The 14,440-nt window shown below is 32.4% G+C and overlaps 1 protein-coding gene across 1 annotated transcript in view; it reads left to right on the top strand.

The window, feature by feature from the left end:
* LOC122533287 overlaps positions 1-13,938 on the top strand; it is a 46,198-nt gene extending 32,260 nt beyond the window's left edge. Inside the window, exons 9-11 of the mRNA XM_043662870.1 lie at positions 3,711-3,874; positions 9,660-9,861; positions 13,903-13,938. Coding sequence (XP_043518805.1) covers positions 3,711-3,874; positions 9,660-9,861; positions 13,903-13,923 — 387 coding nt within the window. The 3' untranslated portion in view covers positions 13,924-13,938. The remainder of the gene's footprint in view (positions 1-3,710; positions 3,875-9,659; positions 9,862-13,902) is intronic.
* Positions 13,939-14,440: the final 502 nt, after the last annotated feature.

The raw sequence follows: 14,440 nt of genomic DNA, 5'->3' as shown, positions 1-14,440 counted from the left end.
GAAATTAAGGACAATTCTTGTGGAGCAGATGAGGAAATTTTGGTCGTCTGAATTTGAAAAAATGATAGAATGTTTCTTGCTTGTCAATACTAGACTGTGAATTTTTATAGATTTCCAAGTTGACGTAGACTCTGAATGGAAGTTTATCTCATTGATTCAATATTGTAACAAATATTTTGTATTTCTTACGTATTAACGTGTATTGTATATGGTTTAAAATTTCCCCATGAATGCCCGCAGTGTTTACTTACTATGATACTTTATCATTTAGAGAACTGATGACGACCGAGTGATTTGAAAACTAGTCGAGCAAAATACACACAACGAAAAAGAAAACATTGTAATATTTTCATTCTAGGCAAACATAATTATAATTATAATTAATGAACCATCGAGAGATAAGAAAAAACGAAGAATAAGAGAAATGGCGAATGTTGTAGGCACAGTATCTTTTTTTTTTTAGAAAGACGAACATAAAGAGTCGTGTATCCATCTATAAAGTTGAAACTTTACAAAGATGAAGCGAATCGTAAATTATGTGGACAAATGCAGTGTAGAATGTGACGTATGTATGACACGAAGCTAATCTCGACGTCAAAGCTTATCGGTGACACCGTGTCGTTCCCTTATAGTTCCCGTTGCAGTCCAAAAGATCCTCTGACTTTGATCGATGGAGGGTGAAATCGGACGAGAACAGAGTATATCAATCTTTTCTCTGTATCTGCTCTGACTTTGTACTGTCAATACATGTCTGTCTATTGTCTATCTATTTGTCAATCGTGCACAGCATATTTTACAGCCAAAATAATTTTACTATTAAACGGTCAAGCACGTATAACATTGCAAATACTAGTTTTCCGATCAAACATAAATGTATTTAACAACACTTTCACATTTTGTGTTTGTGTTTCACATTTTAAATTTACTTTCGAATAAATGCGAGTTAGTACGAATAACATTGTAATAGGGCAACGCTACCCCTAAGCAAAAGATTTGGAAGTATGTAATTTCGAACAATGTACGAACATTTTATACCTATTTATAAAGATCTCAGCTTTGTTAAATACAAATTTATGTTGGCCTTCAAATCCCTCCTGCGTCATCCAAGTCTCGAAACTTTCAATTTCCGCGAGGCAACCCCGAAATGAAACACGAGGGAGAAAAAAAAGGAACTGCGAGTACGAAAGACAGTAACAGTAAATTTCGTCGTTTTGCGAACAGAAATTACTCGGCGGTACGCGAAAGTGATAAGGAACGGCGGGTAGAGGGAGAGCCAGCTAAAGAATGCTGGATGACCGGCAAGAAGGTGAGTTGGAGTTTTACGAGGTCCTCTCGTCACGCGAGAGGATGGCGAAGAGAAAGAGAGAGACAGATGGTGTGGACGAAGCGGAGAAAACGGAGGGGCTCTCGTTTTCGTTCTGTTACGGGCTGCGTCGCCGTCGTAAAGCTGGGTTTATTTATGCGGCCCTCGTCGGTCGCCTCCTGCAGTAGGACGACGGAGACGTGACAACGTGACGTGGTTACTCCATCGTGTCTACCTTGCTCTCTTACAACCCTTATAGTTCGGTTATGTTCTTCCTGATAAACGTACGATTATTTCGCTCTCGTTGTCTGGGCCTTGCGTTCTCGATGCGTATCGTGCAAACGAGATTCGTGGCGTATGCGCGAACATTGGACGTTGAAGTCTTGAACGACGTTCGTTTTGATATTTTAGGTGGAATACGAAAAAAGACATAAATAAATAGTAAAAATAAATATATATACATATATATATAGTGTAATAAATATTTATTATAAATTAAATATATATATTATCTATATTATAATTATATATATATAATATATTTATTATTAATAATAATAATATTAATATTAATATATATAATAGTAAAAATAATATATATAAATAATGTAAATATAACAGTACAATGCAATAAATAATATAATAATGTAATAAATATAATAATTATAATATATATATATATGTTCTATTATATTATATATATATTATATTTATTATAATATATATAATAGTAAAAATAATATATATAAATAATATAAATATAACAGTATAATGTAATAAATAATAATATAATAATGCAATAAATATAATAATTATATATATATGTTATATTATATGTATTATATTTATTATAATATATATAATAGTAAAAATATATAAATAATGTAAATATAACAGCATAATGTAATAAATAATAGTATAATAATGTATTTAATATAATATTTATATATTTAATATATTATATATATAATATTTATAATATTTATATGTTATAACATATATGTATATTAATGATTATAATATATATATATATGTTATATTATATTTATAATAATATATATAATAGTAAACATAATATATATAAATAATGTAAATATAACAGTATAATCTAATAAATAATAATATGATGGAATCATATATTATCATCTAACTCTGCCACTTGTAAAACATTTGTTGTATGAAGATATGTTTCAAGCAAAAGTTGTACAGTTTTTTTAATACCATACGATTTCTATTTGAAATGTTTTTTCACACAAAAGATGAATTTCAAGTAATTTTAGATGGTAGAATTAGGTAACTCACTCCTGTACATTAAGATGTACGTATACGTGATATATGAATCGCCGTGATATATGAAAAGATTCAAAATTTTTTACAATTTAAAAATCTTATATATTATTATTATTATTATTCTTTATATTTTTATGAAATAAAAATTCAATAGGATATTGTGTATAATTAATTTCGCTTAATCTTGATGAAAATAAATGAAAAATAAAATTCAGACTACAAAATTAAATTTGAAATGCAGGGAAAAATATTTGATATCGTTTCGAATGAAATTCTCAAATCATGATCAAAAAAGTACAGATTGGATTTAGTTCCTGAGGCTGTCAATTTTCATTGTCCGTTTCATTCTTCATTTTAAAATCGTGAAATGTTAGTAGTAGAAAACCTGTAATAACAATTATGGATTCTAATGACAACACGTATTTCAAGATTAATTGCTTCTGTGTAAGAAAGGATAGGTCAATTTACTACTACAATACATAAATGTTCCAGTGTGAAACGATTCATAATTTTACAGAGGAGTCAACAGCTCCAGAATAAATAGAAAATATAAGAATATGTAAAAATCTAAAGAAATTAAATTGAAAAATTATTCGATCTCTTCTTTATCAACACTGCGTGCCTGTAGCAATTTCAAACATTCTCTTCCATTTAGATCCCATGATTTTACGAATCAGAATCACCTGAAGTGTTTGTTTGTAAACTATTTATTCAATCCTTGACAGGATTAAGCGAAGTTAAATATCTTAAATGATTCATTAATTCTTGCCTTTCCAGAAATTAGTACAATTGATCTGCCACACGCGTGATAAATATTTTATACAACAAATCTTTCTCGTTCTGAATCGTCGTTGTTATCTATTATACGCGTATCAGCAGGACAGTAAATAGATAGTCGTTCAATAAGATACACTGGCGCGAATGATAAAATATCCTTTCTCTTCCTGCTGTGTGATACAGCAGGTTAAGTTTCCTTAGCTCTGCTACTGCGGATCAGTTTATACATCACCCGCAACCCCCAAAAGCCAGCCCCTGCGCCATAGTCGCAAAGAACGGAGCAATTCGTTCGAGTTAGCCGTAGAGGGCAACCACTAAAAATGTATATTTAATGTTCCAGGCCGAGCTGGCTGCGTTGAGGGATCGTAAGGCAGCGATGCTGGCGTTGAACGTCCAGACTCACAGACTGATCACCGACGTTGGTAATTCCAGCTCGTTGATCTTCACTGCGCTGAAGGATGGCGTGGCGGATTTGTATCGCGTCTGGGACGAAACCTTTCAAAAGTGAGTATGATATATAAGAGAACCGATCTGCCCCCTCTGATGAATAGAAAGAGCATAAGTCAAATTCCAAATGAAACAACGTAAGTTATTATTGTGTTTCGTACAATCGAAATTTAACGCCAGATACTAGATTTCATTTTACTTTTGACTTGTATCGTTTGTACCTGTATTATTTGATTAAATGGAGGATAATTATTTAATCATTCTAATGATGATTGATGAAATTTAAATAAAATAAATCGTTTAGACAATAATATAAATTAAGAATAATAATCTATTTATTGAAATTATTGATCCTAATGATGAAATAAATAATTTCAACAATAATAAGAATCGGGATAATCAGAATATCGTCGTGGTATTCCTGTTGATTCTAAAAAATGTTGAGGAAAAAATGTTAAATTAACTCCAATAAATATAAAAAAAAATTGAAATTTTTATCATTTTTGATTTATTAATAATCCTGAAAATAAAGGAAATCAATGAATAAATCTTGCAATAATTGAAAATACAGCACGTATTGATAATATATAATGAAAGTGACCTACATCATAATATGAATCATGTAAAATAATATCAATTGATGAATTTGAAAGTATAATTCCAGTTAATCCTTCAATAGTAAATATTAAAATAAATCCAATTGATTATAAAAATGAAATATTAAAATTTAATTTTGATCCATGATATGTAGCTAATCATCTAAAAACTTTAATTTCTGTAGGAATTGCAATAATTATTGTTGCTGATGTAAAATATGCTCGTGTATCAATATCTAATCCAACAGTAAATATATGATGAGCTCATACAATAAATCCGAAAAATCCAATTCCTAGTATTGCATAAATTATTCTTAAATTTCCAAAAATTTCTTTTTTCCTCTTTCATTTATGATAATTTGTGAAATTAATCCAAATCCTAGTAAAATTAAAATATAAACTTCTGGATCGTTTGTCAGAAGATTTAGGAAAATTTGGAAATTTTCATGTGAATTGTAGAGCGAGCTGGAAAATCTTTTAGAAGATTTAAAATATTTGGAAATTTTCAGATAAATGAATTACACGTAGCAAAAAGAAAACTAGGAAATTTTCAGAAACTAGGGAAATTAAGAAGTAGATATTGAAAACTATTTATTTAAATAGGTATTACACATTAGCACCAGCAGATATTTAGAAAATTTCAAAATTTATGAAACGCAAGGGAAATGTTTAAGAGATTTCACGGGGATATTCTACTTCAGGATAAAACTAACAGCATAAATTAACTATCGATCAACTTCTTTCTATTTCTTGACTTTCGCACTGATTCAGAATCTTTCAACTGTTTAATAATTATTTCAGATCTTCTTAATTATCAAACATCGACAGAATTGAGGATAATAATCACAATAGTCACAATTTCATAATTTTATTACTTATCGTTGAAATTAAAAAAAAAAGAAACTAATCACAAATGACTGAAAGATTCTCAGAGAATTCGGAAACACGAAGAAATTGATCATTCGATGCACCGAAGGAGAATCTTTTTGACGAGGCGAATTAGGTGGCACAGAAACGGGCGATTAGGCTCGTTTAACGACATTTACAATTTCTCGAGGTGTTCTTTCTTGTTCGAGAGACTTTCTTTCCCCCTTTGGAGAGAAGAGAATTTCGGAGCGTGCGGGATAGCTGGTTTAGGATCATTGAGTGACCGTTCGCTGGACGGCGTGTGACGTTGGGCAAATATTATGAGAGGCAATGAAGCCTCCAAAGCAAACACAGCGGGAACACCGTGGACACCATAGGTACCGGCAACGAGGGCTCGAGTCTTTGGGATTTCGACCCGTGTCACGGGATTACTAGTTTTAACGGAGATCGCCGGTTTAATCTTCGACGTTTCTACACCGTTCCTCGGTCTCTGAACCGCTTATTTAAAATGATTGTATGTTGCTATCGAAATTTTTGACAATTGTCTTATCGAGAGAAGGAAATTACAGAAATACGTACGTTGAGAGTAACATTCGATAAGAGAGATTTCACGTGAATAATTATATAGATAATTGTATCCAGGATTGATTTTTTTGAAAAGAGGAAATTGTAGAAATATGTAAAAAGAATATATTGCATGATTTAGTGTAAAAGTTATTATTAATACATATACATTACATAGCACATTCAATAATTATTCTAATAACATTAATAACAATATTAAAAGTATAAATTATTACTCTCGATTTCTTGATACAATATTAATTTTTTATTTATTAATATTTTATTAATACAATATAAAATATCAATACAGTATCTTTAATTAATGCATATATCTTGATATTTATTATAATATATCTTTGTTTTTATATTTTTTATATTACTTTTTTTTTGTTAATATATTGCTATACACTTATTAACAATAATATTAATTTTTTAATACAACTCTCTTTGGTATGATACCTTTTAAGTGGAAAAATTTTATTTTAGCTTTCTTAAAGAATACATCTTATGATACATATACCAAACAAATTCTTCACCGTCGGTTACACGTGTTCTTTTTTTTTTTCTTTTACAATGTTAAAAATGCAGAATAATATGCCCAGTCTTATTTGAAATTAGATTAATTGGAGCAAAACGGTGACACTGATTTCTGATGAAACGTAGGGGCGTGTTCCTCGGGGCAGGTCAAGCAAATCACGAACCTTGAAATTGATACGTGTTCCACGCGAAAGGCACGTCGCGGTCGCCCAACTTGCGTTTTAATTGCCGTATGAGCACTTGATTCCCCCGTCTGATAGGGGTCTGACCCATGCAAAGGGGTTTACCAGTGACCCACTGGGCTTTTACAAAGGTCAATCCTATCCCTCGGACGCTTCCCAGGAATTTCTATTCTTTGCACGAGCGTCCACCATTCTCTATAACATACCAGCCAGCCGATATTCGACGCTTCATTTCTCCAAGAACAGCCATTTCATATTTTATACACTTTTGTTCATCGTTATCTCATTTGTTGAGTGACGTGCCGATTTCAAGCAATATTTCTTCGGACAGTCATGAATCACAGATCTGACGTCCACATATTTCAAATATTTCAAGTATCGGGAAAGGTTCAACTGTGCAACTTTTTTCAAATTTTAATCGACAAACACAATGGTTGAATAACTTTCAATATTTCGTTTCGTATGTTGTGAATGGTTGAACGTTCATACATTTCATGTTTTATATTTACAAGTATTTGCACTGTGTATGCAAAAAACTTTCTATTGACAAATTTGCCAATAAATTTGTGCTTCTGTTGATACTAAAATAGCAAGCGTGTAATTTAATATCATGAAATTCATAGTGTTAAAAGAATACGACAATATTAAAATTAATATACAAACATCAAAAATATTTTATTTTCAACTATCTTGCAACAGCTAAACAATAACCAAAATCAGTATCCAATACATTAAAGTACTGTCAAGTATGTCAAGACTATAAAATTCATAATGTTCAAACAAATGTATTGTTACAATATTACAATGTATTGTTACAATATTAAAATTAACGTAACATTAAAAATTAAAAATATTTTATTCGCAATAGTAACTGAACAAAAAATAAAATCAGCATCCTGTTTGGGACTAGCAATAAATAATTTCATCAAACGCCCAAGTTAATAACCTCTTGCGCTGGAATGACGTACTATAATTGCAATATCTTTCCAGTTTTTAAATATATTTGAATATAACCAAATACACGGGCGAAACAAATAATAAATTTATTATTTTTCAATAATTTCTATTCAGTGATACTGTAGTGATTATGATAATTTATATTTATATCACAATACTACAAATAAATAATAACTCCGTAATTAATTTCTATAGTTTATATAAAAATATTATCAATATAATAAAATATATAATTACTAATAATTTAATGAAGATTAAACAATGAATGTTAAATAACGAATAATTTCTACGAATGAAAGTTAAATAACGAATGAAGAATTTCTACTATGGCTACAATATATATATATGTGTCAGTAAACATTTCCATGGTGATAATAAAATTAATAGCTATTTTTAAATATTCTATTGTTTATATTAAATACACATCTCGACGGAACGAACATCTAATGAACATAGATATCGTTGATCTAAATACTTCAAAGTAGAGGTCGCTACAATATCATACCGAGCGAAGTTCAAAAAGAAAGCGACTGGTTCGGTCACTCGTTATGGTCCGCAATCAGTTGTACTTTAATAGTAGAACATCGGTTCTTACTTCGCTGCAGCGATCTTTCCGAGAAATGGCAGTTCGCACGCCAATGCGGAAAGCAGACGAAAAAAAATCAGACGAAAGCTCTGGTTTCATTGGCGCGAGCCTAGGGTGCCTAGGATTGACCTAAAGTGTTTCTATTTGCCGATACCGCCATCGGGGAGATCCGCTAATAATTCGACGTCTCGCTGTTTGCCAAGAGGCTTTGCCCTCGTTCCACTTTTTATTGTGTTGACCCGGCTCGCGATTTTTCCATTCAATTTCTCGGCCTCGCTTTCGCCGATGCCGAGAATCGGGAATAACCGTCTGTTTATCGAACTGTCGCGAATCGATTGCAGAAGGGTACGCCCTCGGGAGGATTTGGATTTGAAGTTGGTGGACTCCTCTTCAGAAGTTTAATTCTCTTACGTTATAAACGATCGGTGCATAAAATTTTATTTTATTTAAGTTTAATCTTTTATCAACATTTTTTTTATAACGTTTGAATTGCAACGCAACGTTTAATTATAATTGTAAACTTATTTCGATAAGTAGGTATTATTTTGGCATTGGTCGTTACCGAATTATTAATAATATTATTGGCATTGTTAATATTTATTATGCAACATTATTAATATCTGGATTAGTTAGGATTAATTAGTTTGATTTGTATCAATTGTCTTTTCTCTCCCTCTTACTTTTTGTTTTATCTCCTCCTCTTCCCTTCTTCTTCTGTGCCCCTGTTAATTCTGTCGGATATGGTTTGTTAAGCTTGGCAGTGCCAAGCTTAAATATTCAGTAAAATGTGACAGCTCGAAATTCAATACAGTATTATTCTATTGTTGTCTGAATTATTAACATTCTACTACGGTATGAAGTTAAATTATTAAAAAAATATTGAAGAAATTAGTTCCTTCACAATTTATTTTCTTAACACGTGTCTTTCATATGAATTGTTGAAGTTTAACTAGAACCACTTGGAAAAATGTCTAAAGAATATTCAAAGTACGAATTCTTAAATATAGAATACAATCACAATCGTACAAATATTTAAACAAGATTGAATTTATAATTTAAATTATAATTTTTTAAAAATTGTAATAATTTAATTTCACATAATTTTTTATAATTAATTTTTTTTTTTTTGTAATTATAATTTAAATTGTAATTTTTAACATTCAACTACAAACTCTTTTAATATCACTAAAAATATTCGAAGAACATCAAAAAAGAAAAAAAAAAACAAAAACACGCAGATTTTGCTAATCGCTAAAAAACTAGGTGTGCTAACGCCTTTTCCTTGTCCCATTTTACGCTCCGTTTGAGGAACATTCTTGCACCCAATAGTACAATTATTTATCTCCTCAAATTTTTTATCTGATCCCAGTTACATTATAGTCAGTAGAACCTCTGTCTCGTCTAATTTCAATCTCACGTCGCACTCCCTCCCAAATCCAAATCGCAGGATTATTTAACAGTCCAAGGTCTCAAACAGAAATGTTACTTACGTTCAGTCTCTATCCTCTAATGTCCCCACGGATGTGTAATATCCTCTAAACGGTATTTTGCAGGGGTAATCAACAATTGTGCGCTCTGCAAGCCGTCCAGCAGTTTAGTATACGTTTGGCGGAGCTTCAGTGCGCGTTGCGGAGGGACAAGGATACCCTCGCTGTTTTGGACGTGGCATTACAAGCAGGAGCTACCTCGGAGGTTGCTTCGTCCGTTCGTCACGTCGCTAGGCTGCTGTCCGAGAAACAGGACATGAACTGTCAGGTAAGTAATCGATCAATTGTTTGATTTGTTCGTGATTTTTTGCGCGGTAGCAACGAATTGATCAAGTTGGAAATTTGCTTCCAACGCTTTAATTCTCACAGCATTTATATTTCTGTTTGCATTTCTTGGGTTATTGCAGATGAAATAATGAAATATATATATACAGACATTGAAACATTAATTTCTTAGATATATATATAGATAGATAATTTTATTTTTCGGCTTCATAGCCATGAAAGTGGACTTGGTTTACATTTCTCTTTTTTTTCTTTTCATTCTCTCTGTTTCTTTCACTCTCGCTCTTCGCTCCTCATATCTGATATATGATATATACTAATACTATAGGTATATACTCTACCTATCTTATACTTTTGTGTTATACTTAACAATTTAACATTAACTTACACTATACTTTTATGCTATACTTAACAGTTTAACCTCGATTGTATTACCTAACTCCTCTTTTCCGCTTATCCTAGATTGCCCTTTTATTTTCTACCTTATTGCTCTAATTGTTTACTCTACGAATGTACCACCTTTGTCTTAGATATATATATGTTTCTTGAAAATAATATTAATCAAGTTTCATCTCTCTAGATACATTTCGTATGATATTAATTAAGTTTCAGCTCTCTAGGTACATTGTGAAACAATTTTATAATTATTACTGTGGATTTTTGTGTAATTTTCATATATGCTATTAGAGCACAATCTCAATAGAAGTATTATACTCCACTTTCGATATTTTATATATTTTTATATATTGCATGCATCCGTGGTCTAATTATTACAATTAGAATATATTTAATCCATCGTCGTTGGTAATTTTGGTGAACCATTGTTCATCTACATTTTGTTCATTATACTTTTGTCGTAACGTGATATTTTTTGAAAGTTAAATCTACTATTTACGTAATTTTTTATTTGTTATTACGTAGTAAACATCCATAGTTGATTCATGACATCCATAGTTGATCACAAATTTGATTCTTCCAGACCGATTATCCGAAAAATCCGAGAAATTTGATTTGCCTCGCAATTAATTGACGTTCTACTGTGTTATGATAACGATATTGTATTGAACTTTGTTGTATTTTTTTTAAATTTTCATGAACTGTTCCGTTTAAATGGATATCTAAAAACTTGAAGTACCGTTTGGTGAAACCAGTGAGGTTAGTAATCGTAGAAAATGTATGGACGATAAAATTTTTCAGTATCGCGTGAACAGCACCTCTAAAGTGATTTCGCTAAAATGGGGAATTTATCGTAACGTTTTATATCGCGAAAATCTGTATCTCTGTAACATCCGTGAAAAATGTGTTATTCAACCAAAAATAGATCATTTTTCTTCTGAGCGATTCATTTTTTTTTATACACTTAAAGTAAAAAAAAAAAAAAAAGAAATCGTTTTGAATAGAAGAAACAAATCTGTCTGTCAAATAAAGAACTCAAAAACACTACATACGATTTTACATTCAAAAAATGCACTATTCTTTAACATATTTAAAGCAAGAAAACAAGGTTCATTCGTTTTATTGAAATGCAAGCAAACCAAGATTGGAAATCAGGTTTTACATAACTCGTCACAAAGAAGAACGAATTTAAAGGAAATGAAAATAATACTAATACTCCTAATAGGAGTTGCTTTAATTTCAATTTATTAAAATTGAATTAAACAGAGTCGAAAGTGACCACTTCCACGGAGTTCTACGTGTTGAAAGGCACGATCGCGCGATTTCAAGAACGCGATAAAATGTTCATTCACGCAACACGCGCATCGACGAAAGTTATATCCTCGAATAGAAAATTGTGTTTCATTGTTACGATACGTCGAGAGCGTCGATCGAGTCGAATATTGTTCGATTCCATTACCAGTGCGTACGTGTACGTCTGGTTACGTGTGACGATTAGAGGGATTGAAACGGTTAAAGAGAAGAATCGGAGAGGGACCGATTTGCTAAGTGCGAGCCGACCGATTTGCATCGTGATCCACGTCCTCCCTTGGATAATGGCCATCCCGCAACTCAACCTCGCTTCTTCATCCTTTTTCCTCTTCGATCGTGTCTTCTCATCTTCGTTGCTTATGACGGCTATTACCGCTTCCACGGTTTCTCAAAAAATTCACCGTTCCATCTTTTTTTCCCTCCCTCGTTCCTGGACGAGAATTGCTTCGTGTGAGAAACTTGCAACTCACGAAGTTCTTTTCATCTTTACGTTTCATATTTGTTACGTTAGGTTCCCTCTGTGTTTTCATTTATTTCCGAAGGTTCTCTTCTTTTATGACAAGCAGAAGAAAGTTTCAGCACGTGCGCGGATACCTGATAATTAAACTGAAATTAATTAATTAGTTTTGATATTTAATTTAACTACCACAGCTGATCGCGGACCGTAACGAGTGACCAAACCGTACACAATAATTCGTTTCTTTTAGATAGAAATTATTGAAAAGTAATAAAATTTGTTATTTGTTTTACCTGTGTTATGCTTAAATATATTTAAAACTGGGAGAGCATTGCAATTTTGGGACAAAAAGTTCAAAGTAAAATTGATGCAAAGTAACATATAATTCTTGAAAACAATGTTAACAAAAGAAGTAGTAAGTTCGTGAAGTTTTTCGACGATAAAAATTAGATCGAAAACGACCAAAATAGGATTAAATATTATTTTAATTTCTATAATAATCATCAATTATATCTGTTGTCAATTTAATTTAATATAGGACAATATACACAATTTTAAAGAAAATCTGACAGAATATGTTGAAAAAAGAAATTTTGCATGTCAGCGGTGATGCCACCAAGTTTTTCTCCAATGTACAAAATTTTTTAACGATAGAAAAGCACGATTCGACCAGAAAAATGATTAAAAAAGAAAAACGTAGCAAGATCAAATATGTATTTCAACTTCCCCAATTCTTTTTCGTTGCAAATTCTGTTTGTTGTTGCCGTGAAAGCGACGAAACCGTTTAATTAAATCTAATTTGTTACTTAATTTAAAAAAATTTTGAACGCAGTATTTTCTTTCGTATTTTTCTCAAAAATAGATAAATTGAAATAAATAGATTGAGCCAGAAATAACCGAAAGGTCAAATATTGTCTGAACCTTTTGTAATTATTAGTGATTGTTAGTTAGAAATGGCATCGCTAATGTGGAACCGTTGGTCAATCGTTTAGACGATATTCCCACGGTGTCTTTGATTTTCAATCGGTTAGATAGCTGGTAGCAATTATTCAATGTCGTTGGATGGGGCAACGGTTCCCGTGGGTATCACTTGTGTGCATAAAACCATTTCCCCGCTTAGATTGCCTGAACGGAGGAACTCTGGGGATATCGCTCTCGTAAGGAAGGTGAGATTATAAGGCGAATCATGTTTATTGGTTCGTCTTCTGCTCCGTGAAAAAAAAAAAGAAAGAAGAAAAAGAAAAAGAAGAAAAGAAACCTTCTTCTCAACTCTGTGTTTTTCAAGCAAAATCTCTCGGCGAAGGGTCTTCTCTCAAAGGAATTGAAAATTCCTACGAATTTTCTTCGTACGCGTTGGAAAATTCCCAAAGTAATTCCAGCTTATACTTTCTCGCTATTAATTTGAATGTCATTTGAATTGTTAAATTCGACGTTTTTAGATTGTTAATCATCATCGTATTTTGATTGTTGAGACTTTGAACAATGTTTGAAATATTTTATACAAAAATTTCTCTTAACCAATCACTTATACCATCGTGACTGAAAACACGGAATTACAATTATTGATTTAAGAACAAAAGTGTGCCTTCATTTTGTCGTCTGCTAAATAATCTGAGATAAACAGAGTCTCGTAGAATATCACACGAAGCAAACGAGTCCAATCTTATCATTGTACGATTTCTCTCCACAAAATTATAAGTGTATTATATTTAACCAAATGTTAACGTCATTGTACATAAGCAATCTGTTTCCACGAGTTACAAATTTCCCAAATTGTAAAAAAACATCTGGCTAATAAAAGACAGATTCAGTTATTATACCTTTCGATTACAATCAGTTCTCTCGGTTGGACCTGATTAGGGCCTCGGTTGGAGTAACTAGGAGCAGCGCAGAGGATCGAGGACTACGTTAAGTCAAACAATCGCACGGAACCAGTTTATTCTAATCGCGTAGCGGCGAGAGGGGGGGAAAAATGAGGAACGTCGACGTGGAAATATCGCGTGGCACGGGTGGCACGTTTCCCTGACAAGCGGAACACGGGGCCAGGCCAATCGGAAGTCGTGATAACAGACCTGCCACCTGCTTCACCTCGAGCTACTTTTCTCCTTAAGTCCATAAAAGCGCGGAGGCGAGCGGCGACGAGGCCGAGACCTTGCCAAGAGATTTACTCTATATGCAAATGTAAGACGGATATGGTGGAAATAGGGGGATGCGATGGCGTTTAACCGAAACACGATATCGACAAGCGTCATCTGTCAAACGTACCCTCTAATCTGACCCTCTCCCCCACTTCTTCCTCCCTCCTGCCAGGAAACTACCACTATTTACACACCGTGTCTCTCTTCTTCCTCAACAATTTGCGTTGATTCAGCGAGCTGTGTTCTCGCGACGATCAGAT

Source organism: Frieseomelitta varia, unplaced genomic scaffold, assembly GCF_011392965.1.
Source record: "Frieseomelitta varia isolate USP_RPSP 00005682 unplaced genomic scaffold, Fvar_1.2 scaffold_515, whole genome shotgun sequence".
Lineage (NCBI taxonomy): Eukaryota > Metazoa > Arthropoda > Insecta > Hymenoptera > Apidae > Frieseomelitta > Frieseomelitta varia.
Note: the sequence above shows the minus strand (reverse complement) of the source record. Positions and strands in the feature narration are given on the sequence as shown.